Raw genomic sequence first — 27,664 nt, 5'->3', positions numbered from 1 at the left:
TACTGCTATAATTTTTTGCCTTCATATTTCTTTAAGTGACAAAATTCTTGTTCTTCCCTGTTTTCCAGTGCATGGAATTGTCATAGTAGCATCTGACTAGGAAAGGTTATCTACTAAACTTTTCCACAATAATAGCAGTATACATTTTTGCTGCTTCTAGCTCTAGGATGTATGCATTTCTTTTCTTTTTGTTTTGAGCAATCCTGACTGCATGTCCTATTAAATGTTTAGTCTTCTGTGTGTCAGTATCTGTCTGGACTCTTCCAACTATAGCTACGATCTTAATGCAAAGTAAATCAATACAGGACCAAAACTGAATAGTCCTATTTGGGTTCTATTAGCAGCTTATTCCTGTGGATATCTGGGTGCTTCTTAAGAATTTAGGCTGGAAGTGCAGTGAAGAAGAAAAAAAAAAAAAAAAAAAAAAAAATCCAAAACCACAAGCCACAACCTTCTGCTATGCAGCTGCATTTTTAGTTGTGCATAATTTCATTTCATATCCAACAATTCATGTCTCTTTTTCCTTTTTAAAAAAATTATTGAATTGTTACTCACTTTACCCCTTTTATGTCTAATGTCAGTATTAAAAGTACTTACAGTAATATAGGTACTTTTTCCAGTTCCTGTTGGCCCCACAAATATAGAAGGTTTTTGATGTACTGTCAACAATTCCATCAATGCCGTATATCGAACAGTATCCAGAGATGGTACAATTATTTCATTAAACATCATATCTTGAGGTATAGGAGGAGCTGATTTGAGTGTTTCCACCCAGGGTTCCCAAATTCCTGCTCCCTATTTTAATTTATATGAAAGTCATACATTTATAATAAACCAGAAAAAAACAGCATAGAACCAACGGAAATAGAAAAATCAAAGTTCTATGACTTAACAGATGGGGTTATCTACCAATATTTGAAAGGATTAAAAAATAATTTCATATATTTGTTTCAGAATGCAGCGCTTTCAATTTGACAGTACTTAAAAAGAAACATAACGCCTGTGTCTGAAGCATGCAACTACTGAAAGACAAGGACTTTATCTTACCTTTTATATCTGTACACATATCATATAATGGAAAAATGCATATATTTATATATACATTATATATAGTATATAAATAGGTAACAAAATAGAAAATTACGGTATAAATTTAATCACTAAAACTAAAAAAGCATAGTCAGCCTTTTCACAGACTCTCATTCATAATAAATACCTCCAAACTATAGAATTTGAAGGCAGATTAATTTTAGTGCTGAAGCTCCACAGCAAAGCTTTCTCTTCTAGATCAGCCTGCTAGAGGAGTCTTGAAAGATGTCAAAACTTTTCAGCGGTAAATCAATATAAGGAGATTTTTAAAAAATTGTAAAAAGCCCTGAAACAACTTTATGTTCTATCCTATCTGCAACAATTTTCATCTTGAGATAAAAGTCATGTGAAATTCCTAGAGATTGCTCTCTCCTAAAGTCTGTCTTAGAGGGGGCATATTCCCACCTCTGAACATAAAAACCCCTTTACTGGAAGAACATGTTTTTATGGATTATGATCAGAAGACATAAAGCCTTTACCGCTGATTGAAATCTCAGCCACTTTCCTTGGCAAGACACAGGAATCATGCATGAGCTGAAATCTGGACAAAAGTAATTCTCGTTGTACTGCAACAGGACTTCACAGGAATGACAAACTCAAAAAAAGGTACATATATTTTATCTTGGAGTCTCTGAAGCATACTAGATCCAGTGTGAGAAGTTTTCTTCTCCACTGGGAGAGATGCATCATGGATTCACATCTTAATCCCAAGAAAAAGGGGCAAAGAAGAGGCAGAGAAGTAGCCTACTACAGTAATGAGAGAGTTATGGCCTAAAGTATATCAAGTGCTTCCTCAAGCTAAGAAAAGGGCTGAAACCCAACATAAAATAATCTTGCAAGAAATCAAGAATTAAAAAATAATAAAAAAAAATAATTGGTTGAGATTTGCTGCTAACTGGTTCTGCCACAACAGGCAATTATTCTGGTAGCCAAAAAAAACAGGCTTTGGTACTGCAAGTCCCAGCCAGAACACTAGACCACTAGCTTGCAAGGACAGACATCTGGCCTATTCGGTGACAAAAGATGCAGGCAGCAGAAACAAATTTACAATAACAATACACATCTTGTAGCATTCATAAAAGATTCCTTCAGAACGGAAGTCCATATCTTACTTTGCAATCCTCACCTTTTTGACAAACCGATAATCATAAATTGTTCCTTCTGTTGGAAATGGGATTGTGAAAGCTTTTGAAGGCTGTTGATCAATACTGCTCAACAATTTGTATCGTTGTCTTGTCTCCGGACTAATTGGTCCATTAAGCATTCCTCGCACAACTTTGTCAAATTTCAGTCGATCATCTTCCTTACAGCTAGCTCCTACAGACCATATCAGTGAAAACAAAAAAATACCCTAGAGTTGGAAAAAAACAAAATGTAACTTCAGTACCTGCATTTATAAAGTTCTTGTTCATTGAAGTCAAAGAAATCTTTGCCACGAATCACAGTAGAATTACACTGGACCAACTTGATTTTTATGCATGTGGTATGGAACCATGCTGCTGGTAAAACAGAACACCATTATGTTAACTATCAGCATCTGGTCACCTTTGCTGTGCAGCAAAATGCCTGACCTGTTCATCTCAGAGCTGTTATTTTGAGAAAGTTCAAGCATAAGCTGCTTTTTATTGCAGAACAACTTAGATTATCTTTCTCTTATTCAAATGCCTATCTCATACAGTAACATCTATGTCTCTTAACAAGGCTTTCCTTGAATTGTAATCCTTAGATAGCATTGGTCTAACTAGTAATAAACTGAGATACCAGAAACTGGAGAATCAGGTACAATTTTGCCTGGTTTGTATAAAATTCATTAAATTTATATCAAGACATCAAACACATCCGACTCAACTATGTATCAATTATAAAGAAGGTAATAGTATTTTCTTAAATGGACATTACAAAACATGTATTCTAATTACACAATATAGGTTTTATTGCTCGTGAAGCCCATTTCACTAAAGCCTGGTTTGGACGTGCCTATTCTGTATGTTAAGCAAACTGCATACCTCAAGACAAGAAAAAATGTCATGGTCATTCATAGCTTTAACTTTGGTGTCATCAGCAAATTCATCCATCATGCAGTCCATCAGATTCATTAGTGATCGAATTAAGTTTGTATCTGAAGTAGGAGACAGTTCCTGAAAAGAAAGAAGAAATACCCTCAGCTGCAGGTGTATTCTACTCAGTGAAAAGAGACTGCTAGACGGTGGGGGCTTTTCCCTCACTATGAAGATAAAAAAAACCTGTAGGATAAACGTGTCTAAAATACATTCAGAAGCAAGTTAAACACCACACAGAAACCTTGCTCACTCACAGCCTTTATCTTAACTGCTATAAACTAATATGGTCCAAATAAAATTATTTGTTCCTTTGGCACTTCAAAGTGAAAACAATTCATACGCTCTTAGTTTCTCAGAAAAATTCTTTATCCTACCTTTGTGTATTTCCTAATAAACTCAAGACAGAGCGGAACCATTCTGTCAAACAGACCTATTATAAATTCTTTATGCACAGAGCTGATTCCTGAATGCATTTTATTTAGCCAGGACATCATTAATGGTCTCCAGCCTAACATATGCTGCTCCATATAGATCATACCACACCTTGAAACCTAAAAATAAAGAAACAAACAGTTGCATGTTATTTTATGCAATCTGCAAAGATTTTTCCTATCTACAAGAAAATAAAATAACATTCAGTGTTATAACATACAGCTTCTGGGATTATTAGAAGCTGGTATAAAGTGTACAGTGGGGTTCTGTGAGCCCTGAGACAGACAAGTTTCAAAACTAGCTTTATTTCTTCAGCCAACAGGAGACCTAATGTCTAAGACAAATTTTCCTCTAAAATAGAATTAGTTCCCAACATTAAGGTCACAAAAGATAATATACTATCGTGTCTAACACTTAATTTTTAATTAAGTTTTATATAATTTTTAAGTAAAAATGCCTTCCCAGTATGACTACACAGATATTTTGTTCTGTTTAAATTATTATCTGAGCCTCTATTCATATTCAAAAGAAAATTTTTGCATTCCCCAGTGTGCCATCAGAAAAACTAGGTGTGATATAGACAGGTGCTAGAAACGCAGTGACTGTTGGTTTTATGAGAATTTGTCTGAGAGATTAAATATTTGCACATGAATGATGTTATATTTCTTGTCAGGCACTTGCAAGAGTTGGACTCTGAACAGTTACAGGGTCTCCTCTATATGTAATTTACATTACATATGTAAATATGTAAATTTAAAAACATATTGTGCAATTATGAAAAATTTAAACAAGAAAACCAAGCTACAGTGTTCTTTATTTTAAACATATATCAAAGAAATACAAACTTCTTATTACTAGTCTCAGTTAAGTATATTTTTTAAAAATTAGAATATATATCACAATAATCAAAGACCTTTGTAATCACTCTTTCAAAGACAGGTACTTACAGTAGCAGGAGAAGCAACTTCTAAATCCATTGGTTCAAAAATAAGGCTCATTTGCTGTGACATTTTGATGATCTCTCCACTCATAAGGCACAACTTTTTATTATCATCAAGCACAGTATTCATATTCTCAATCCATACTGCATCCACTGGTCCATCAAAAACCAACCATTTTCTATCTGGAGTCTGGTTTGCAGAAAATATTTTTAATCGAATATTTGCAATTTATTTTATTACATTCACTGTAAAATAAATACTTTAGGTCTAAAGTTATTTTCCACAAAAAATAACTGAAAGTGCTCAGAGAGTTGTATTCACAAGCAGTTTCTGAAATCACAATCTATATTCACAGTTTCATTTTATAACTTTAAAGCATATACTGTAGTTAACTATAGAAGGTTAATATCTTTGACTGGTTTCTTTCAGTTACACTTGCAATGTAGTACATTGTTTCTGTCAAACTACAACATATTCAAATACTTTGACTTACGACACAGTGAGACTTAATACAAGTTGCTACTCATCCGTAATACCTACTGCACACTTATCATTGAAGTCAATAGGACTAATTTAAGGAATATGGTAATATCTAAACGTAGTGTGTCTGGTTTTTTACAACATAAGCAAATAGTCATAGGTATTCATCATATTTCTTACAGGAAATTACGAAGCAGTTGTGCAGTTCTGCAAATGTTATTAGAGATGGTGAACTTCACACTGATGAATTTCAATATACTGTTAGTTTATTTAAGTTTACAGGGGCAAAGAGTCGGATACTGCAATTGCTAGCAAAAAGTAAAGTATTTGTCTGGTAGATACATCTTTTATTATACTCAGTGAAAATATTTCAATGGACTTTAATAGAAGGTCAGCCATAAACCACACTTAGACAGCAGTTTCTTCCAAATTAATCACCAGAATGCCCATATACATAAACAGCACAGATTTGGGCCATAATCAGACAACATAAGGAATGACAATATGGTAGGAAGATTAAATATTCATTTATTTATAACATACGCAAACAAACAAACAAAAAACCTTTATCTTCACATAAGGACTTCTAAACCACAAATCTTAGTTCACTAGCATCCAGAAACAACTTTGCATGGAGCATACTACAATCAAGCCAAACTGCAGTCTCTGCATTCAAATGATTAAGCATATGAATCCTACAATGGTTGTGCAAACAACATGGAATTTAAATCTAAAATGTATAAATTGAAAAGTCATTTCCCAAAATTCTCTAAGCCTCTTAAGCACTTACTGGGGAAGAAGCAAATGCTCTGAAGCTCACTGCTAGGATGCCATCTGACCATTCATGTGACACTGGATCAAATTGTCCATATAGCTGACCCATTGTTATGGATTTGGGATTTAAAACAGTGATCTGAACTTTATTTTCTTCCATCAGCCCCTGAAGACACAAAAGTAATAAAATCTGTTAACACCAAACACAGAATTTATTATGCCATTTGTTTCATTTTGAATTTTACAGTTATATATTATTAAATCTTCATAAAATTTTGATCAGTTTACAGCAGGAAAGACATCACACATATTGTGTGTGAAAGATGGTTTACAAGTGTCTAAAGACAATTATCCCAACTTTATCATGTGCAGTTGGAAGTCTAAATTTATTATTGAACATTGGCTTGATAAATGAAAACAGAATTCAAGTTCTATTCTTACACTTACAGGGATTACAACAGGCCAAGCCCTTTCATCTCTCTATCCCATTTTTCCCATGTTTAAGCAATAAATATGAATGCCTTGGAAAATTTCTGAGATTGATATCAAAATGAGGTTACAAAGTTGGTTTGGGGTTTTGGTTGTAGGGTTGGTTTTTTTACTTAAACCATGTAAAAAATATCTAATTTTACTTTTTGATTAAACTTCAACTAATTATTTGCTTCTCTCCTTGTGCCTAAATGTGACATTTAATACTGCACACATCAGAGATCAGGTGGCTGAAAAGCCACTGTTCTACAGGAATTGATTACAAGCAAAAGTGACAAACTGCAAACACTCATTTGAACACCTACTTACTATAGCCTTAAAATATAAGAAACATCTATCCCTGATTTAAGAAAAAAAACTCTTTCCTTCCAAAAGCAGCCCTAGCGTTTATGAACTTGAACTCAGAAATCTGGAGTTTGGCCCCATTTCCTGTCTGTTCTGACTGCCTTCCTCCCATAGATACACATAACCTTTCTTTGTTTCCCTTCATGAAATAGAAAATGCAGGAATTTTTATTATACTATTTCAAAGGAGAAACAAGTATGTTTATAAAAAAGTATGATTACAACTTCTGTTTCTGACAGTTTGTATTGAATTACAATTCATTCTAACTTACTTTTTTATTTCACCAAAGTCAATATTCAGAGGGAAATTTAATATTTAAAGGAAGGGGAAAATTGATAACATCTTGGAAAGACTTATAAGCTATGTGAACCGCAAACACACAAGCATGACAAGAATACAATTTAAAAAAAAAAAAAAAAAAAAAAAAAAAGTACAGCAACTTTGTCAGAGTTGCCCAGCTAAAAAATTGAAATGCTGTTGCAATGACAAAAATCTAGATTTATAATCTTCAAGGTTTGCAAGTACATTACAATTTTCTTTTGTATTATTTCTGTTAGCAGCTTCTTACCTCATTCATCACAAATCTCTCCTTCTCATCTTACTCATTACAATCCTCCCTAATTATAAAATTCAGATATAGTCTCAATAGAGCTGCTAGAGTTCCCAGAACTAAACACTAATCAGTTCAGATCAATGAGAAGATTTTCTTCAAGGTGGTAAAAATCCTCCAAAAAGACAATTGTTATCATAATCAAAACAAAATTTTGTTGATTAGTTGGATACCAGTTCTTCTGGGGGGGGGGGGGGGGGGGGAGAAAAGGAAAAAAAAAAAAGGGGGAAAAAAAAAAAAGAAGCTCCAATAGGTGTAATGGCCATGAAATTAATCATTAGAGTTGATTGGGAAGATGAGCTAACAGGAAGAAAATCATCAGATAAAAATTTCTTACTCTACCAAACAGAAATGGAAAGGCGTGGGCAACGATTCACTGAATTAAAAAGAAAAGCAGAAAGTTAAATACTGTTTTATTGGAGTGACAGGCAGGAACAGAATTTCACCTACATACCTAAAGCAAAAGCTTCACAATTTAATTTATAATATAGGAAGCAACTATGTAACAGCTTTTAATAAATGAGCATAAGAACAGAGTTCTGCTTGACAGCAATACCAATGTGAAAGTCTAGCCAGTCTAGTCTTGCTGATACCTGCAAAAAAATACAAGGTGCCTGCCTGAAGATCACCATTAAGGAAATGAAACAATTTTGCTAAGTTCGTTGGTTGCAGGTTTCCAGTCAGCCAGTCAGAAGAAATTCAGCATCCTGAAGATCAGTTATGCTTCCTGGCTATTACTATTTTTCTCTGGGGGTGCCAGGAGTTCACGGAGTCAGCCAGTCACCTCTCAAGTCTCAAATCCTAAACACTTAATTTCAGAAACAGCTACAAAAGCGCCTTGTACAGGGTTCACATTCCATCCTAGCAGATCAGACTAGACTAAATCTAGGGGTCCTTAGAGCACTTAAGACAATAACTATGATTAGATTATTCTGCAAAAGCCTCCACAGCCCACGTGGCAGGATTCCAGAGATCACATAAGAAACAAATATTTTGATGGCTTGAATTTGAGCAAGATTTGGTATAGCTATACTACTAGACCACTTAAATGTTCCACAGATAACAATTATTACCCACTTCTCCTATGTCAGGTGAGAAGTTACTTAGCAGGACAGATCTTGGATTTGTTTCATATCCAAAATTTGTCTGAAAAACTAAAATACTCCGGTTTCAAAAATAATCAAAATTTGACACTAGTTTCTGGGTTTACATGGGTTTATTACATTCTTATCAGATAATATTCCAAAATTTCTATAAATTTATGAATCAGATTCATTATTTGGTGTAGTTCTAAACTGAATAATCTCTGTTAAAAGAGAGTTCAGCAGCTCTCATGAGTAAGTTGGAAATCTGGTATAAAGCTTTCACAAGGAACACATTATCATAAAATTTCAAGTAGCTAACTCATTCCTTGTCCAATCCAATGAAAGAATTTAGAGAAAACACCATGTGTAGAAATGTATGAAATGTGTTTATATTTAAAATTGGGTCATCCACAGTAAGTTTGGAATACAGCTTCTCAATCAAATTCTTTAGCTTTTCCTTTGTACTTTTAAGTTCCTTAAAGTAAATTCTGTATTCAGTATAAACACTAAAATGTGTTTATAAAATTTGTTTGAAAACAGTTTTCATCAGAAACATTTATAAAAATGTTTAGATACCTTCTCACATATGTCTCCCAATGCTGCTGCCAGAACTCGATATGCACATGTTTTTCCTCCAAAAGGCTCTCCAACTATCATAAAGCCATGACGCACAATCATCATCTCATATATCTGCAGGATCTTCATAGTAAATACATCAGTCATTTGCAAATTCATAGCATCACAGTTTGTTCTGATGGCTTCCAATAGGTCATTGTAGTCTGGTTTTGGTAGCTTCACACCAGGAAACAAGTCAGAAGTAATACCCTATCCAAACAGTTAATTGGAAAGTACACTTATTTTCACAGTAATTTGATTTGAAATTTATGCAATCAACCCTTTGTTGACACTAGGCAGACTAATACCTATTTTGACTAAAATAAAACAATTATGAATTTCATGTCACTCTTGTCTGAGCCAAAAATCTGCCTTTGTAATTTATTATTGATATTTCGTGTATCTTTTTCATGTTTACCTGGGCACATAGAGAAGTGATTAACTAAGCATATGCTTTCCTGATAAACATTAGCTTTTATTAAACTAGTTTATAAAACTTCCAGTTAGAAAGTGGAGAAAGCATTTACCTTTTTTTCCTCAATAACTGAAAAATAATTAACTGAAATCTAAATTTAAAAGCAGAGATCCTGCAGTGTTGCTTACAACAAAAGAAAGATAGAGAATAAACTGAAGATATAACAAATGAGACAAAGAATCTCTGGGCTACCATTTCGACTAGACACACCTGCAGTATCAACTTGGAAAACAAAGATTACTGAAAAAAAAATTCAAAATAAAATGTATTCTTTAGAAATGAATACAGCAATTATCAGTGAACTTAGAATAGCATTATTTGACATTTTTCCTGTTAGTATGTATGTTGGTTTCCTTCTACTGTGTGCCTTGGTTTTCTTTTAGCACTGTTAGTTTCCACTGTTAACATCTTTATGAGCATACCACATCCTGACCTTAAAGTGTTTTATTAAAGTGTATTAAAAAGCATGTTTAACATTCTGTGCTACCAGGGGCATGTTTTACAACTGACTATAACAAAACCAGGGCTTTTCCAATGAAAATAATCATATTTCTCAAGTAGGAATATCAAGCCATGTTTAAGGTGAGCAGCTTTTCTTGTCTGAAACACATTTGATGTAAAATTTCCATTGGTTGTTCACCTCCTGCACTTTTTCTCCACACTCTCTGTTAAAGAATTAAAGATTTATACACTTGTGCTAGAGTATGGTCTTTCTGTGCCTACTAGATTTTATAACTAAGATAAGGAGAGAAAAAAAAAATTATTAATCATTTCCTTCTTACAGAATGGATAATATAATTATGGGGAAATGTAGGTATACCATATTAAAAGAAAACATTTACTATCACAGCATAAGTTGTACTGCCACTTTGTACTGGCAAAAGTGTCATCTTAACAACAGAGCGGGATCAATATTATAAACAAACCCATTAATAGGGCCCAAAGACTTTATGATAGGCCCAATGCAATATACTACAGGATAGTAGTAAAGGAAAAATCTTGGTTTTAAGTGTTAAAAATCAACATTCAAAAATCTGGACAGACCATAAATAGTTGAAAACAAAGTGAAGCAGAGTTTTGAACAAAACAAGACAGAGAAAGCATGTATCATTTGTATGCTCCTACATAAACACAGAAGAGTTACTGTGTATCTCAAGCCAGATGCACCTGACTACACTGGAGATCTGAACAACAAGGGCAAAACCAGCAAAATGAAAATGAATGTGGGAGGACATGGGTGTTTCCAATTTCCTTCAAGTGTGATATACAAATTGAGGAAAGAAATTAATATCTCTCATATTAAAAGTGGTAATCATTCTTAAAGGTATATTTAAAATTTTAACTTACATTACTGCTGCTGAACCTAAATGTTTTTAAAATTCTTTCTGTATCTGATAAGAATTTCAAAGCTACTTTATTCCACAAGTAACACAAGTCGGCTATTACAATTCCCACATACTCTTGGCCTAACTTACTGTTGACCCTTAAATCTGTCCCCCAATGGATAACTAATTACAGTGACATTGTGGCATCATGCTCATTTGTTGGTGTTTTTCCTTGTAACATGCATGTGTTCTGTACTGACGTAATCATCTAGTTTAATTCCATTTATTAGCCTTACATTCTTTAGCCTTCTTTTGCTGTTTACAAGTTGATAATGTGATACTTCCTAGTTTCAATTTATAAAAATTTTTCCTATTTGGGGGATATGCCAACAAGAAAAATATTAGTACGTGCAAGGCTATTTCATCTTTAAATCAGCATCCATTTTTTATTCTACAAAAGTGAAAAATGTATAGTATTACTTCACAAATGTACTTAGAATTAATTTCTGTACACTAAATTCTTAACATTGCTATTCTTAAAGACTGAAAAACTTAAGAGAAACAACTAGTGAAGATGCTTCAATTTTCTCAGACAACTTCTCTAAATTTATCTCCACTATTTCAAAACTTATGGAAATATGAAATCTCCCTTCATGATCATGACTTGTTTTCAGGAACAAGTGTGTAATTTAAGCAGATTTTTAATTAGATTAGAGTAACAATGTCCAGAGACATATGTTCAGTTTCTAATTCATTCCGTTTTCATATAACTTTGGGCAAGGCAATTACCTTTTCTGTGCTTCAGATTTCTAAGGTTTTTTCTCAAAATTCCTGAAGGAAAGAGCTTCCATATTACTTTCATGCCCTCATGGATGTTTTCTTATAGAAATTACCTCATTGTATTCCATTATAAAATTACACAGAAATAAGTATTATTCACTGAAAATATAATTGCAACTAATATGACTGCTAAAATATACCTATTACTCTCCAAAACAACTCATGAGAGTTTTTGATGTTGTAAGTGTATAATTGCACACAAATTCCCATGGCTGTATATGAAGAAACTTTTTTTTTTCCAAATAAAATCTTTCCACTAATATTTAAAAAGGTACACGTGAAGGACAATGTTTTCACAGTTTCCAAACATCTATATAAACCAGCCTAGATCCTTTCTTCTGTTTCTAACAAGACACAGAAAGCTCACAGCTACCAAAGATGATTGCAAACTGTTCCTAATGAAGTTCACAGCTCATATTTGTGTTGGGCATGTCTGGTTCAATCACAGGTATATTAAACAAGCCTATCCTGCAGTAATGTTAGAAGTCCAATCCAAATGGCACATATTAGGACACAGACTCACTGTGTTAGTGCATCCTGTAAATCAGGGGGAGTAAGTTACGGTTCATTTTCTCCAGCTCAGTTCCATACTGAGATCAGCTCAGGACAAGAATGAATGTAGGCCACTTAGTCTATTTATTGTTTTGCACATGTTTTAAAAGAAAATCCAAATTTTCTCTTATAAAGAGGACACTACTAGTACCTACCAATTTCCTAAGAATATAAGGTATACTGAAATCTTGAACACACGATATATAAAAAAAGTATGTTACCATTTCAAGCAGTAGACTTGGCAGAAACTTTCATTGGTCTAAACTATCAAAACCCAAATGCTTGCTATATTTGCTAAGAAGGAACAGTTAAAACTTTTAAACTGATTACAGGTTAGATTTTAAAAGTCTTTGGTCCATCTCTCTGACAAACCTGTTACATAATATTTTTATCAGCTAGTATTTTTAGTGAGCTCTTGACATTACTAAAAATCTGTGTGTTTTCTACCTCAAAAAGTGGTAAATCATGAGACAAGAATTTAGGCAGGTTGACATCTGTAATGGATCTAAGGAGCAAAATTTCTTCATCTTCCGATGGATATTTCAACTAAAAAAAATTAAAAATAGAGTTAGTTAATTTTTATAGTTTCAAAAACCAGACCTTAAGCTTGCCTGTTTTACTGAACATTTCCTGTTGTGCCTCTATGCAATTATTCTGGCAGGTTCAAGTCCACTGATAACAATGTATGTTCTGGATGTATGTTTATACATTCATATCAAGGTGTTTGCAGTAGGTTTCTATAGTAAGGCCAATTTCACTTTGGTTTACACCCAGTGATAGGTGTTACTATAAATTTGATATGACATTTTTTCCTAAACTATTGATTTTTTTCTAAGATGTATTCCTTTTCTTCCTAAGAAGGATAATTTTCCCTACTTTGATGTAAAACTTCTGCCTTCAGCAAAGTGGAAATTCTAAAAGCTTGCATGTAGATCTCTCTCCCAGGTTTTTTTGTTTTGTTTTTTTTTTTTTAAAAAAAAGTGCCTTTTTTGCCACAATACATAGCTTAGTTACTGATTTTGAGTTGGGGGGGTGGGGAGGGGGTTGTAATAGTAGGATTATAGGTTGAAAAAAAATTGAATGGAAGAGAATTATAAATTATACTAGTCTACCTAAATAAAAATAACTGAATTAATAAAACAACAGCTTAGTAAAATGTATGCATTCATCCACAATGCAAGCCAAAACAAAATACTACATCCTACACCATTTTCCTTAAAGATAAAAGAGTGATCAAAGTCACATGTGGCAGATATTAGCCAGTGTGTTTCTGGAAATTGTTCACACACTATGGCAAAGGTGTCTGAACTTGACAAGAAAAGCAGAGCAAAGCAGTGGCCAACATGCGAACAACTCAGTAAACCTGCATTTAACTAGAATCCTTGAAAGATAATCAGCACACTTAATAGGCACGTCATTCAGTGACAAGTCATTTGGTGAATGGCCCAGTAGCTTTATCTTTTCTTGACTTTCCCCAGCTTATGCCCTAATAGATAAACTTTTCATTTTCATAGATATCACAGGATGACATTTTGAACAGCTACTGGCCATTATGTAGAATAGTGTACTTTCTGTTACAAAAGAGACATGTTACAAAGTTATTGGATGACAAAGAAAATTCAAAAATCATTTACCTTCAGATTGCCAGCAGCAGTGAGTACTGACTTCACAGCTCTCATTCCATAATCATAATGGTGCTGAGAAGACAACTGCTCTGAACACAGACGATACGTAGCTACAATTTTTATAGATAGAGGTCGAGCAGTAACAAAACCACAAGAATACAGAACAATCTCTGCAATCATGGCATAATCAGGAACCATCATAGCTACTGTTCTAAAGAGAGCCTATTAAACATATATATGGAAAATCACATCAGAAAAAATTATACCACATTATTATACACAACTTTCTTCTACAATTACATAAACCACTACTTTATTCATTATTTCATTAATATAGTGACAGCCAATTAAATTTAACTATCACGATTATGACTACAATATATTTAATGGCTTTCCATAAATGCTTACAAATACTTTATTTTCGATTGTGACAATTCATGGTTGTAGGTCTTCTTCATTCAAGATTAACAACAAAAACACATAAAACACCACGAGCTCTAGAAGAAATAGGGGAGTGCAATACAACTACCACAAATAAGTTGATGCTGTCAGACTCCTACTAGCATTGTTTAGCTGCAACCTATGCTTCAATTTTACCATTGTTCTACCAAACAAGCATCAGAATACTTTCAAACAGACAAAACTTTTGCTACGTTTCATATTCTACCTGAACGTTTTTTAAATTATCCTTTCATCTCTACAAGTAGTATTTTTGAATCTTATATTCATACATGTTAGTGAGTAAATTTCCCAGACAGATCTGAGAAATATTTACAAAGACTGTACATTTCCATGTTTTTATTAATTTATCAAGATATTTGCTCAGATTTCCTTTTCTTTCCATGGACAAAGGACAAATATATTTAAAGAGTAAGAAAGGATGTAGCACTCTTGTAACAGTCACTCAGTAATAAACTTAAACAGAATATATATCTCTTACATTAAAAACACCGCAAGTCCCTTCAGATCAACCCAAAACATCAGAAAAAACAGAAATTAATAAAAACCCATGGTTTTATTCAATATTAAGATATTATTCACTGCTTGTACACTATAAAGTGTTCCTTTTAGTTTTTCAACTTTTGGGTGCTTAGCCAGGAAACACATGAAGTTGGGGGTTTTTAACTTACTCTTTTTTATCCTGACAGTCAGACCTTTAATCAAGCAACCACTTCCTGACATTTTAAAATTTAGTTTATTCCTATTTTTCAGTCTAATTATCCTTTTCACTTTCTTTTTCTTCTCAGAGATGATGATTTTTACACTAGTGTAATCAAAAACTGAAGGTAACCAATACTAAATATTCTTTAAAATTTCTATATTTGACAAAAAGTGATTTCTTTTTTACTTTCTGTATTAGCTATTAAAAGTAATAAAACGATAAGTGTTATAATACCTTAAGATTATCAGGAAGCTCTGAACGCCCAGCATAACCAGGATTCATGGTAATGAAGACAGCACATGTAGGGTTCAGTTTCAGTTCAGTTCCTTCAAATACTATTAAATTAGATCCTGAATTAATGCCTATGGAGAAATAAAAACTAATGTCATTGCTGGGCAGGTTTTGTTGCATCTTTATTCGTTGTCATATGTAAGTGAAAGATATGATTAAAATAACAGGTTACCTCTTTGGATAGTAAAAATCTGCTGAGCAACCACAGAGAGTACTTCCAAATCAATCCTGTTGAATTCATCAAAGCAAGCCCATGCCCCACAAGACAATAAACCCTAGAAGAGACAGACGTGACTAATTAATAGTCAACTACTTACTTTGGACATGCTTATCAAAACAATACTGCAATAAGAAAAAGTTTTTTATGTGCAAAGAAAGGACTTATATACATGATCCAGAGCACTAACTTCTAAACAAAATCACTCCAGATAGAATTTGTTTCAAAAAGAATTACAGACATTTAAAAACTAGGTTTGTTTGTTAAAAAAACCCAAACGATTAAGAAAAAAAACCTATACAATCTACTCCAAAATCCTAATTCTTCTGTCACATGCAAAGTGCCTATCAAATACACACATTTTGCATGTTTTATCTTTATAGTCAGTATTTTGCAACTGGACAAAGGGGAAGCGCTAAATAAACCTCCAAAAAACTTATTCTTCTTTTGCATCTATGCTGACAGAGTTCACAGTAACAAAAGGCAATGTAAGGACTTCTGCACGACTAAAATTCACCATTTGGTTATGGCATTTTATGGCATACTATGTTACTTAAAGTGCAACTAAAGAATAATTTTACCTACAGTTCTGGTTAATTCATAGGTCTTTTCTGAGATATGTTCCCCAAATGCTACTCTACCGTCTCTGCAGCACTGGTAGTCTTTCAATGGCATCTCATGCTTTGTAAACAGTAATTCTAAAATTCCCATTTAAGACACAGAATTTTGCTTTCATCATTCTAAATAAAAACTCTTAATTTAGCTTATTTTGGTGAACTTCCATCATGTTGAATTTTGAAGACAAATCACTTCATTCCAATGCCACCTCTGACTCAGAAGGTAAGAATAATGCCATGGAGGAAAGCATACTTGCTCTATTTTTGTATCATTCCAGTCCAAACCAGGACACTGGGCTATAAGACACAGATGTCCGTTCAGGATAGATTTTCATAATAAAGAGCTGTCTACTCAGGCTAATATTGAAATGAATATATACTTCATTTGTATAATATAATGACTTTTACCAGCTTATTTAGAGTTTAGATTAAACCTCAAGTCCCCTAAAATTTGCAATCAGCTATTAAAAATGCACTTATTAAAATGGCATCTATGTTGCCTATTTAGAGCAAATAAAATCATTATGGTATATTTAATTTTCAAAGCACATAAAAAACATTTTGATATCTCGATTGGATTCTTACGGTAAGACCTATCTGCACAATACTAGCATTATATAGTGGCCTGGAAGTGGAGAAAGATACATTTACAATACCTTAAGACCACTTCAAGTGCCAAAATAATTAAAGAGCTTTAATGTGATTGAGAATATGACCCTCAAGATTTATCCAAACCTTAAAAAATTTTCCTAATGCAAGGTAATCCAATCCATCAGAACAATTGAAAACCACACACTGTTTAGCTACAGCCTTTGCTAAATCTTTTGTAGTTTCTGTTTTTCCAGTTCCAGCAGGACCTTCAGGGGCACCTCCAAGATGTAGGTGTAGTGCACCAAATAGGGTTCTGGAAATAAAATAATAGGAAAAAAAAAATTATATTAATTTCTATGCTATTTTTCCAGCTGCTGTAACTTCTACCAGAAACTTTAAACATTTTGTTTCATGTCTGCATTTTCCTATGATGGTACAGTTTATTTCCTTCTAGCCAGCTGTAGTTTACAAATGGGTAGTGATGTATGAAGTTTACTAGAAGTTCACAATAGAGAATAGCTTACTTTCCACTTTCTAAATCTAAATCCTCTTGAAATTTATAACTAATTATAGTGCCACAAAAGATTAAGTTTATCACAAATTTAAATTAAAATATTCATACAGGATTAATTCTATTCCACCAAAAGAAACATATCCTGTTCTAATTACACCCATTAGAACATAAAAAATACAATTCTGCAATCATCTGTTCTCAGGACTAATTAAAATATCTCAAATAAATAAATTCTTGCTAATACAGTACATTTAGTAACTTGCAGTTTTACCTGTAGCATCTGTCTGTAAGTGGAGTAATAACCAGCCTAGGGGTATTGCCAAGATATTCGTATCCATACCTCAGTCCAGCATTGATCATCTTTGTTTGTAGATGCCCTTCCTAAGAAACAAGGTAGTAATTTTAAAGATTAAATAAATAATTTTTTAAAAACCCACAGCCACAACTCAACACTATTCCTCAAGCTCCTTAACAGGCCCCATGCTGTTAGAAAAAACTACATGGCAGACCACTGATTGCTCCGAGATACTAGTTTCAATGTGGCTCAGATAAAAAAAAAAGTTGCCAATTAATAGATACTAAAGTACTGAACAAATAGACCATTTTTTTTACATTAACTTATCTAAAAAAAGGTCCTACTAACCATATTGCAGAGTAAAACTATCTTGTGTAGCTACTTAGAAAGCTAATGGACTTCTAAAAGGTAAACAGAAGTAATCATGACCAATACCTGTAGTTATGGTCAATCTGATTACTCTGATACAGCAATGTATGATCCCTACATATACAATTTTTTTAATTTCACATGCAGTGTGTTCTGTATTATGGGAAATCTTGTCCTGAAGAACGTAAAATTATCCTACCACTCTCCAGTACAAACATTGTTATTTTTCCAATAAACGTAATGCACAAATAAAATAATATTGACAATAATTCAGGTTAAAATCTCTAACTGAAAATTGTCATCCCTATAGCATTCTCTATCCTGCAGAATCAGAAAACCAAAATACAGTCTCTGAGTGAACAAATTCTGTCTGTAACTCCCCCTGCAAATTCAGCAAATGTACTGAGACTCAGCAGTGATGAAAAAAGTAATTTTAATTAAAAATTGTTTGCAGCTGGCTACTGGCCATTCTAGCTAGCAATCCATAAAATGATTGGTTATAGGTATTTTTTTATCAGCAGAAATTCTCATAGTAGTGTAACCATTCTCTGTGTAAGCAAGCAAGCAGAAATTGAAAAACTGTGAACAGAAATTACCTTCTAATAGGATTGAGAGGTCTCACTTACCTCCCAGTAGTACCTAAGCTGACTTAACCATTCAAAGTCACTCTCATCTTTGACTTTCTTGCTTACTAGAGATGCAAGAACATCCCTAGCATGAACATCAAGCACAACAAGTGCTCCTAGAGTCACTCGATTCTGCTTAGACAGCTTTCCTCGCACCAAGGTGACAATGTCCTCAATCTGTCTATTATTCTGCTCCAGAAAATCCTCTAGTGCCTGCAAAAAAATTTTACAAGTTAAGAAGTCGAATGTCTAGTCTAAGGCATGATTATTTTTTCTTATACTACTTTTATTTCTCTGTATTAAAGAAATCCCTTCTCACTATAATAGTAGAACAGTGTCCTTCATTCACTGGTAGTTCAACAGGGTTTTGTGTTTGGAGGGGGGTGTTCTACTTTTACAGAACCACGTCCCACAACAGTTAGAAACAATAACACATCTATAATTCAAAAGAGTTAACAAGAAAATGCATTGTTCTACAATTTTTCATTTTATTGGCTTCTGGTTATAGTCTGTGTTCAGTTAGCTTAATAATTTCTTTAAAACAGTAATTGATAGTTTCTTTCATGCTAATAAGTTGCTGGTAAACAAGAAAGGCCCAATTAAGAAAAGCACTTGTATCATGACAGTACTTAGATGTGAAGTACCACCTTACTGAATTGAAATAAAAAAGTGGGAATTAACCTTAGTAATACATTCACACCAAAGCATGTTTCTATAGAGGAATGGCTTCTACTTGTCTGGAGAAAAACTTACCTAGGCCTGTTATAGATTTTTGTCCTGCTAGCCTGCTGTTCCTCTCCAAACACACTGGCACTTGTAACCCTCAATAGATAATGATGATTTTGAGATCTCTCATCTCAGCTAGTTATTTTCCAAACATTAAGTTTGGATAATCATCTGCTTAGTATGACTAAGCACTTTTTATTTATGAGAATAAAGCAGTAAACAGAGTTCAAAAGCAGTTCAGTTTCTAGACTGTTGCATTAGAAGTTCTGACCAGGACAAAATCTGAAATGCCTCACTCAAGTCAGGGAAAATAACCCACTTGCTTACCACTAAGCTTTCCTCAGCAAACATGAGGTATGAGTTGAGGCACAGAACGTGTCCTTAACTTCCATATCAGCAGCATTCCTTGGTGCTATCCTCTGACCATATGACTGTATATCACTGAGAATGCACACAGTCCACAAGACAATGCTCTCAAAATCTATGAAACCCCTCTGTTTATACAGCATCTTAGATCATTAATAATAAGAAGAAATTTACACCTTTGATTTATGTACAACAAATTACTTGTTGGAAACAACTCAAAAATGTTCGAAAGGGAGCATGTGTGTGTGAACACATATTTAATATTAATGAGTGACTTAAATGATATTGGCATCTTGTCCCAGAAAACACTAAAGTACTTCAGGCAGAATACTGTGGTTTTGGCCTCTCACATGGTCACTGATTGTCTGTTATGTTTCTTATGCTTTAGTATACAACATAGGAATGGAAGAGAGAAAGAATATTGAAGGCTGTAAGACTGAGAGTTCTTCCTGCCACAGATTTGTGACAGATTGTCAGGAGATGCAAATGACTCTCTACTGCTTCACTACCACCCCTTTCCACAGCAGAACGAAGATTCTTGGGCTGATGGCAGATGAGCAGAATTCCCACTAAAACAGAATTCGAGTGAAAGCTACAGGAAGGACAGGTTTCCCTGCATGCCCATGTACAGAAAAGGCTTGATACAGACCAGCACAAGAGCTTTTGTCTACACTCAGAATTCTGTAACAAACATTCCCAAAAGCAAATTAATTTCAGCCATGCTTAACTTCCTCTTTTATTCACGAACAACATTAACTACAGACTCACTAATGTGAGACTGGCTTTAATTTATTTTTTTTTAATCTAAAATCTCTAAAATTAGAATTCCTGTTTCTCCTTCCTGAAAGTCTTTCACCAACTGAGGATAAACGGTGCAGTATGTAGAAGCCTTATTTCTTTCCCCAGGAAACTGAGGTTCTCCTTTATTACTGGGAAAAGAAAATATTTTCAAATCTTTTTCAAATCTTCAGGTATGTTGCAAGATTTAGTCCTTGTATGAGCAGATAATGTCCTCTTCTTCCTTTAATTCCCTCTTCCAAGACACTCAGAAGCGTCTTTTCCTTGCATGTCAGAATGCAGCTGCTCAAAAAAGCCACTATTACCAGAAGCCATTGCTTCAGCTTGTGAATAAGCAGAAAATGTTATATAGCCTTTAAAATACTAGTCCATATATGGATTAAAGATCAGATTTAACTGTATGCTTGTGGTACAGCTCAGCTATATATGAACAGGGAGAATCCGAATATACATGTCATTGCAAAAAAAAAAGGAATTAAAAGAAGAGAGTATCATGAAGTTATGACTTTAGGTATAACTGTGAAAACTTGATGTTTCTTTCTGTCCAAACACCACAGAATGAAAATCTAGTTGCTTCATCTGATGATGGAAATTCTGGAACACTTCCAAATACAACAGATGAGAGCATTAAGCCTTAGTGATAAACAGAAGAAAGGTTCTACAGAACACATATCCTGAATCTTAATTCGGTTCCTTAAGTACCTTTATTCCCACTAGCATTAGCTAATAGACTATAAATTTTGTACCAGTCAGGCATACATATTCACTATTTGACAAGGGTGAGGATAGTATATATCTTCTAATGCTAGTGCTAGTCCATCTTCATAAAAAGCACTAAACTTTAATGAATAATTTTAAATTTAAAATATTCTTACTGTTTGGCCATTCCTAATAGACATCTGTACTTGCATTGTCCAGAAAGTTTGGGATACACAAAGAACTGTCTGTCCAGGCCACTCTCTTACCCAATTAACACGTGGAGTTTTTGGATAAGCTTCAAGTGCATCCCCAATGACCTGGGCAGGGAAAAGCACAATGCAACTACATGAGAAAACAGGTAATGTTCAGCTTTAGAATGGATTTAGGTTAGATTGTTTTACTGAGAATAAAAAATAATCAGGGTCTAGATTCAGCCTCAAATTTAACTCTATAATACTGACATTTTGCAAGCCAATCTCTCAACAAAGCTCAAAAAACACCCAGAATCTCATAATATGAGCGAAGTGATCACACAAAATTTCTGAGAACTGATTTTACAACGCATTCTGAAATTATTCTTGCTATCAGATACTTAAAATTTTCTAGCTCCATCTACAATGAAACCAGAAAACAAGTACAAATACAATTTAGTTAGAAGTAATATCCCAGACTGAAAGTTATTTCACCTATTCATTCTAGTAAAAACCCAGAGCTTTTAATTTTGTAGATCATATTATTTAAACTTATATCTAACTTTAAGTGTATTTTCTAATAATAGAATGATTAACTAGCGCCACTCAAGGATAATCCCAATGAAACCAAAACTTGCACTGCAAAAAAACTTCCAGTCTACACCAACAGGTTATTTTCCTGCCATTAACAAAACTCAAGCAAGAGTAAAGTCTTATATCAACAAACTCCTCAGACAAGCAGTGTAAACTACCTGAGTGAAAATCTGCCATTTGTTTTGCAGTTCCAAGCATTTTTGCTTTTAACAATCTCTATACATAATAGCATCAATTAAAAAAAAATAAAATAAAATAAAAATCTATGAGGGGAAAAATGTGTCTGTACTGACATTAAAACTATGTAAATGTTATCTGGTTTAGATCATTATAAAAGTTCTGTGTTCAAGGCTAAATGCAGACAAATTATGCTTAACCATTTCTTATTCATGCAGCTCAGTTTCACTTTCTTCTGTACTGCTATGCCACTACAATAATTAAACTGTTATACTGTAAGACAGTGTCAGGGAAAGTGTGTGCACATTTAATTACCTTAATTGACATTGAAAAGGACCACAAAAAAGAAGACAGAGATGATTAAATATACAACACAATGATGAGACACTGTAAAGACTAGAATAATACAATCTGAAAAGAGTTAAGGGTCTTGATTAAAATAGTCATAATTAAGAGGAACCCACACAAAAAAAAAAAAGGGGGGGGGGAACCCGCAGACAATCTTTCAGTTTAATCTTGCCCCTTAATACCACATCAAGTGTAGAACAATCTCTGGCAAAAGAATCCTTGGCACAACCAGTTTCGACTCTACTATTTAATTTTAAAGAATTTTAGAGAATTTTACAACCAGAAATCAACACCAGAACTTTAAAAAAAAAAAAAAAGTATAACCTTTAAAGACTGAATTCCTTGTTTTAATGTTCATGCTATGTGCAAAGAATAAAAAGTGATTCCAGTAAATGTTAATGTTTACTGAAGAAATCAATGCTGAATGACATTAGGCTGGAAAATAAGAGGTTAGGACTTGTTACCTTGTGGACAGACTTCAGCATAGCTGCCTCCAGTTCAACCAGCCATTTTTCAACTTGACCTCTAGCTTCTGATGTTGAGATTGTCTCTATGAGTTGCACAGTCTCTCCTTCACTACTTTTAATGTGTGTAATATCTAATACATCAGTAAATTCCACTCTTGCAATTCCTTCAAAACACTTTTTCAAGTGAGGCTGTACTCTAGAAAACAAAACTAGTATTAAACAGCTTCTGATATTTTTTCTTGCCAATATTACCAAAGAAGATCCAATTAAAAAAAAATAAAATCTGAACAATTTACTTAAAAGATCATCTAAAGTTTGTTAAAAAAAACGTTAACCTCAACAATAATTCTTGTGTACTACCCCTTGCAAGATGCATACCACAATATTTTTTGAAGATCAGTTTAAAGATGTAAAATATTACTTATAGTCTCTGTAACACATAAACTAGTAAGGATAAACAAGTATTCTTTTTTCAACTGCTAATCCACCTACAGGACAAAAAATTCCATTATTTATATCTTCCCAGCAAACTATAGTAAATATTAAGGAATTTGAGTAAAGCAATCAAGTACAACCTTAACACTTGTAATAAAAAAAAATAAAAATAACCTTTAAGATTTTTTTCTCATAATATCTCTTGCCCTGTTCATTGCACTGTATGAATATTTCTCTGTGACTGAGCTGGCATTTTATTTTTCATTTTCATTCTTATTTTGCATGACGTTGCACTGCACTCACTGCACGCTGTCAAGTCTGCCTATTGGGAATCAAACCCCAGTTCCTCTGCTTATAACAAAGGCTATATTGCTTAACAAGATAGCTTCTGCAGGAATATTTGTAGAGTTAATTCAACTCAGTATATACTGAGTTATACTTTTTGCAGTTTAATCCTGAATGAGGTTGGGGAGTAGAAAACCAAACGAGTGTTAAAACATGGCAAAAAACTTCTGAAATACTTTAATTAGGACTGCCCCTAAAAAGATAAAACTCAAGTCAGCAATATACAGGCTCCATCTGATAGTCAATTTCCTACTGGGAAAAATCAGGCATGTTAATTTCACCATGAATTACTATATGGACTTCTGATTCTTCTGAAAACCAGTGTATGAAAGGGTTACTAGTTTAGAAAACAGAACTGAATTTAATCACTCCTATTAAAAATTACTCTGCATTCACCTGTCATAAAATCTAAACAAGTAGATACTTAATACCATAACTGTCAGTGAGAAAAAAAGAGAGTTCTGGGCTCAGAGAAACAATATGGCAAAACTGTGAGTCACAAATTCACCTATTAAATATTACCATACCGAGTAGGATCTTTAGTCTCTGAAAGAATCTCAAGGAGTTCATCATTAGATAAAAAAAAGAATCTGGGGAAAAACAGGCGCTTCTTCTCTAGGTATTCATTAAGTCCTTTGAGAATTAGTTCCAGAAATTCATTGCACTTCCTCAGTTTTTCCAACATCTTGTCTATTATTACTACTGTCAGCACATGTTTGTCCTGGAAAAGAAATTATTCCAGATAAAAATGTTAATGCCTTCTCAAGTAAATCACCACACAGCACTGCAGGAAGTCTTAAGCAAAATGAATCTTTATTTCAAATTGTGCTTTACTCAAACCATTGTCAGGTTTACAATTTATTAACCTTCTTCATTGCCAGGGTTCACTGGAAAAGTAGTTAGACAGTTGGTATTAAAGTAAATTTTTCAAAACAGGATCAATTCATCAATCAGCACAACTCCCATCATTCTGTTGGAGCAACATCAATTTACACTGGCTATTCAATTGGATTATGTAATTAAGCAACATGAACAATAAAAACATTTCGATGGATTTTTAACAGTGTACTTTTATGACAACAATGCAGTCACACATTTTAAGTGGTAATCATCTATCATACTTCAATGCAAAAAAAGGATTTTCCTTCCATATAAAATATATAAATATATACACAGGATTACAAGTATTGAGGTGGCAAAGTTGTATGTAGGGAACACTGACACTTCAGCACTAACACTAACTAGTAATGTGATCTAAACAAAGCTGTTCTCTGGTCCTAATATGTTTACCAGCTAAATACATGCTTAAAGATTTTTGCTAGCAAAATCTGAAAAGTTATACTTGCTTTAAGAATATAAAAAATTATATTTTTATTTATTTTTACAATAGCACCTGAATAACACCTGTCAAGATACACTATTGGATAAACACTGTGTTTCTTACATTTATATGTTGTGTAGATGACAAAATATATAAGACATATAGTGCTTTCCAAAAATCTTTCTAGTGTTTTCCAAATTAACCTCTCAAATTAAATGAATGTAAATGCTTAGAAAAGCTACTGCATAAGTTGAAAGTTGTCTCAATTAATACAAATACAAAACAGATTTTTCAAAAGACCTAAAAGGTTGCCAAGCTAAGAAGCTTTAAAGAAATACAGTTGTCAGAACATCAGGTTCTAGCATTTAATATACCTTATGGCCAATTTATAGCCTAATCATCATTACATTTTTTTCAATTGTGCTCACCAAGTATGGGGTTTGGGGAGCAAAACAAGACACACATTGAAAAGTAGGAAATTATGCAGATTTATGACTGAGGAAGTCAAACCAAGCAAATGCTTCTACTCAGTTCCTATATGGGCTTGGGTTCATCTGTGACTGAATTTATTCTAGTTCAGTTCTAGTTCAGGCCCATGCCAGTACATTAACTGACTTGCCAACTGTGAACTGATTCAAACCCACTCATGTTGCAATACATAATGTTCTATAATGACAAAGTCCTGGCAAGGAAATGGAGAGTAATTAATCCCAAGCCCCTGCTCCACTTCCCAAGTCTGGGAACGCAGCTTCCGCCATAGTTTCTCCTTTACCACCTAAATCAGACTGAATTTCCCTGGAATTTGAATGGGGCCAAAATGACCACAGATAAGATGGAAACAGAGCTAACTAGAAATGCTAGTCAGCCCTTAGGTCCCCTCTGCCCAGTGAGTCTGCACCTGTAAGTACACAGCATAGAACACATATCCAGGATTAAAATTAAAAAAAAAAGACACAGGCACATCCAACCATAAGAAACACCAAACAGGTAGGTAGGAAGAATTTCAGACTAGTCAATCTACTGAGGGCTTGTTAGAACTGCTGACAGCAACAACAAAAATTACTCCAATGGACAGCAGAAATCAAAGATGTACCCAGACTATTTCCACTAGGAATGGTTTTGTCAGAGCCATTACAAATACACAATGTCCCACTCAGAGAAGTCCCTGATAGGGCTTGCAGAACAACACAGTTTCACAGAGCAGAAGCATGGGTGACTCATGTTGCAAGGGACAGATGAGGAGAGATAGGCTAGACTGCTGTGCAAACCCCAGAATGTGCAAAAAGTATCTGTAAGAAACAAACTCCTCACAGGGTGACACTGCAAATTTGACCCAGTAACTTGACTGCTGTTCAGCTTCAGTTTGGAGAATTTAATAATAAAATCCAAGTTCAGTTTCAGTTCAAAAACTTATAACATTTTGAAAGTATTTGCAATGCGCATTCAGCTTTGGTTCAATTCCCCGCTCATGTTACACACATACTTGCAATCTACTGAAAAAAAACCCAGAATTGTATGTTTAACTAATTGATCTTCATGGGGGGTGCACCTCCCTAATACAATAATCATAGTGTTCCTTTGTACATGAAACACATTTACTTTCTGTCACTGCCTCTTGCATCATACCAAACTCAGTAACTACATATACTTTTCATCTATACATTGACAATTAAGCTGTCAGCATACATAGTTTATAATTGGTTTTATAAAACAGCTTTTAATGCACAAACAACCGTATAACTACACCTTGTCAACAGAAAAAGGTTTCGTTCCCTTTCTTAGCATATTTATCATCAGTGAACAGAGTAAGTGCAACTCGTAAAGCAAATCAAAGCTGTGTTACTGGTTTTTTAAATGGGATTCTTCCTGATTGTTTCTTCTTTCATACGAGAAAAAGTCAGGAAAAAAGATGATTTATGCTTCAACATAGATTTCCTATTTACAGTTCTGCTAAGGCATGAAGAAAAAAAGGCAATGCCATCATTCTCAGTCATCCAAAACATCAGCGTAACTTATTTTGTCAGCGAGACTGTCACTGTCAGTTAGGGGAAAAAACTGTATCATGAAAATAGCGTAAATCAAGTGTATAAAAATAGCTTGAGTACCCTGTTAAAAGACCATCACTAACTCAAGTTCCTAAATATAATTTTTAGCATATCACAAGTTGCAGACTAGGGGTTTTTTTCTTGCCTTTTTTTCTTTTTTTTTTTGCTTTCTTCCCCATAAAGACAGAAAAGCTTCCATATCCTAGATTTTTTTTAAATTTATGGGAAATGGAAATTAACCCACTAAGTAATTTAACCCTCATTAATGTGCATTGCTTAAATTAGATATTTAAAATGAAGGAATAATATATGATTATTCAAATTTGTGGTTAAAATCTAAGCAAATAAAGGAATTTTAAAATACAAAACAATTTTATAACACAATGGCATATAAAATGCAAAAGAGCACAAACAGACTCAAGTTAGCTTTATGCTTTAAGAAAGACCATTGTATAGATCGGGGAAGAGCATTCTTTTAAGCCATAAAACTCAAACACTGCATTTGTGGAAACAGAGTGCCATCTTCTGGAAAATAATGCCTACTTCTTTAGCCAAAACTAACATGAGATTGTTAAATTTCTATTCTGACGTTTACACTCTCCTGGACAAATAAAAGATGATTCTTTTTTCTGCCAGTGATAACACATATCACATTCAAAAAATACTTTGTATTTGATCAGCACTGAATATCTGAATTCGAAGATTTTATTAAAACAGATCATTCAGCACACAA

The 27,664-nt window shown here is 33.7% G+C and overlaps 1 protein-coding gene across 1 annotated transcript in view; it reads right to left on the bottom strand.

The window, feature by feature from the left end:
• DNAH7 (dynein axonemal heavy chain 7) overlaps positions 1–27,664 on the bottom strand; it is a 115,714-nt gene that overhangs the window by 57,583 nt on the left and 30,467 nt on the right. The window contains exons 19-35 of the mRNA XM_069781866.1: positions 24,093–24,286; positions 22,783–22,981; positions 21,185–21,325; positions 18,420–18,632; positions 17,401–17,510; positions 16,760–16,928; positions 15,363–15,465; positions 15,134–15,261; positions 13,747–13,959; positions 12,560–12,658; positions 8,882–9,130; positions 5,793–5,942; positions 4,529–4,711; positions 3,524–3,700; positions 3,096–3,227; positions 2,216–2,440; positions 598–795 (exon numbers count right to left, since the gene is read on the bottom strand). Coding sequence (XP_069637967.1) covers positions 598–795; positions 2,216–2,440; positions 3,096–3,227; positions 3,524–3,700; positions 4,529–4,711; positions 5,793–5,942; positions 8,882–9,130; positions 12,560–12,658; positions 13,747–13,959; positions 15,134–15,261; positions 15,363–15,465; positions 16,760–16,928; positions 17,401–17,510; positions 18,420–18,632; positions 21,185–21,325; positions 22,783–22,981; positions 24,093–24,286 — 2,883 coding nt within the window. The remainder of the gene's footprint in view (positions 1–597; positions 796–2,215; positions 2,441–3,095; positions 3,228–3,523; positions 3,701–4,528; positions 4,712–5,792; positions 5,943–8,881; positions 9,131–12,559; positions 12,659–13,746; positions 13,960–15,133; positions 15,262–15,362; positions 15,466–16,759; positions 16,929–17,400; positions 17,511–18,419; positions 18,633–21,184; positions 21,326–22,782; positions 22,982–24,092; positions 24,287–27,664) is intronic.

The sequence above is a fragment of the Haliaeetus albicilla genome, chromosome 4 (assembly GCF_947461875.1).
Source record: "Haliaeetus albicilla chromosome 4, bHalAlb1.1, whole genome shotgun sequence".
Taxonomy (NCBI): Eukaryota; Metazoa; Chordata; class Aves; order Accipitriformes; family Accipitridae; genus Haliaeetus; species Haliaeetus albicilla.
The sequence above is the reverse complement of the archived record's forward strand: the minus strand, read 5'-3'. Positions and strand labels throughout refer to the sequence as shown.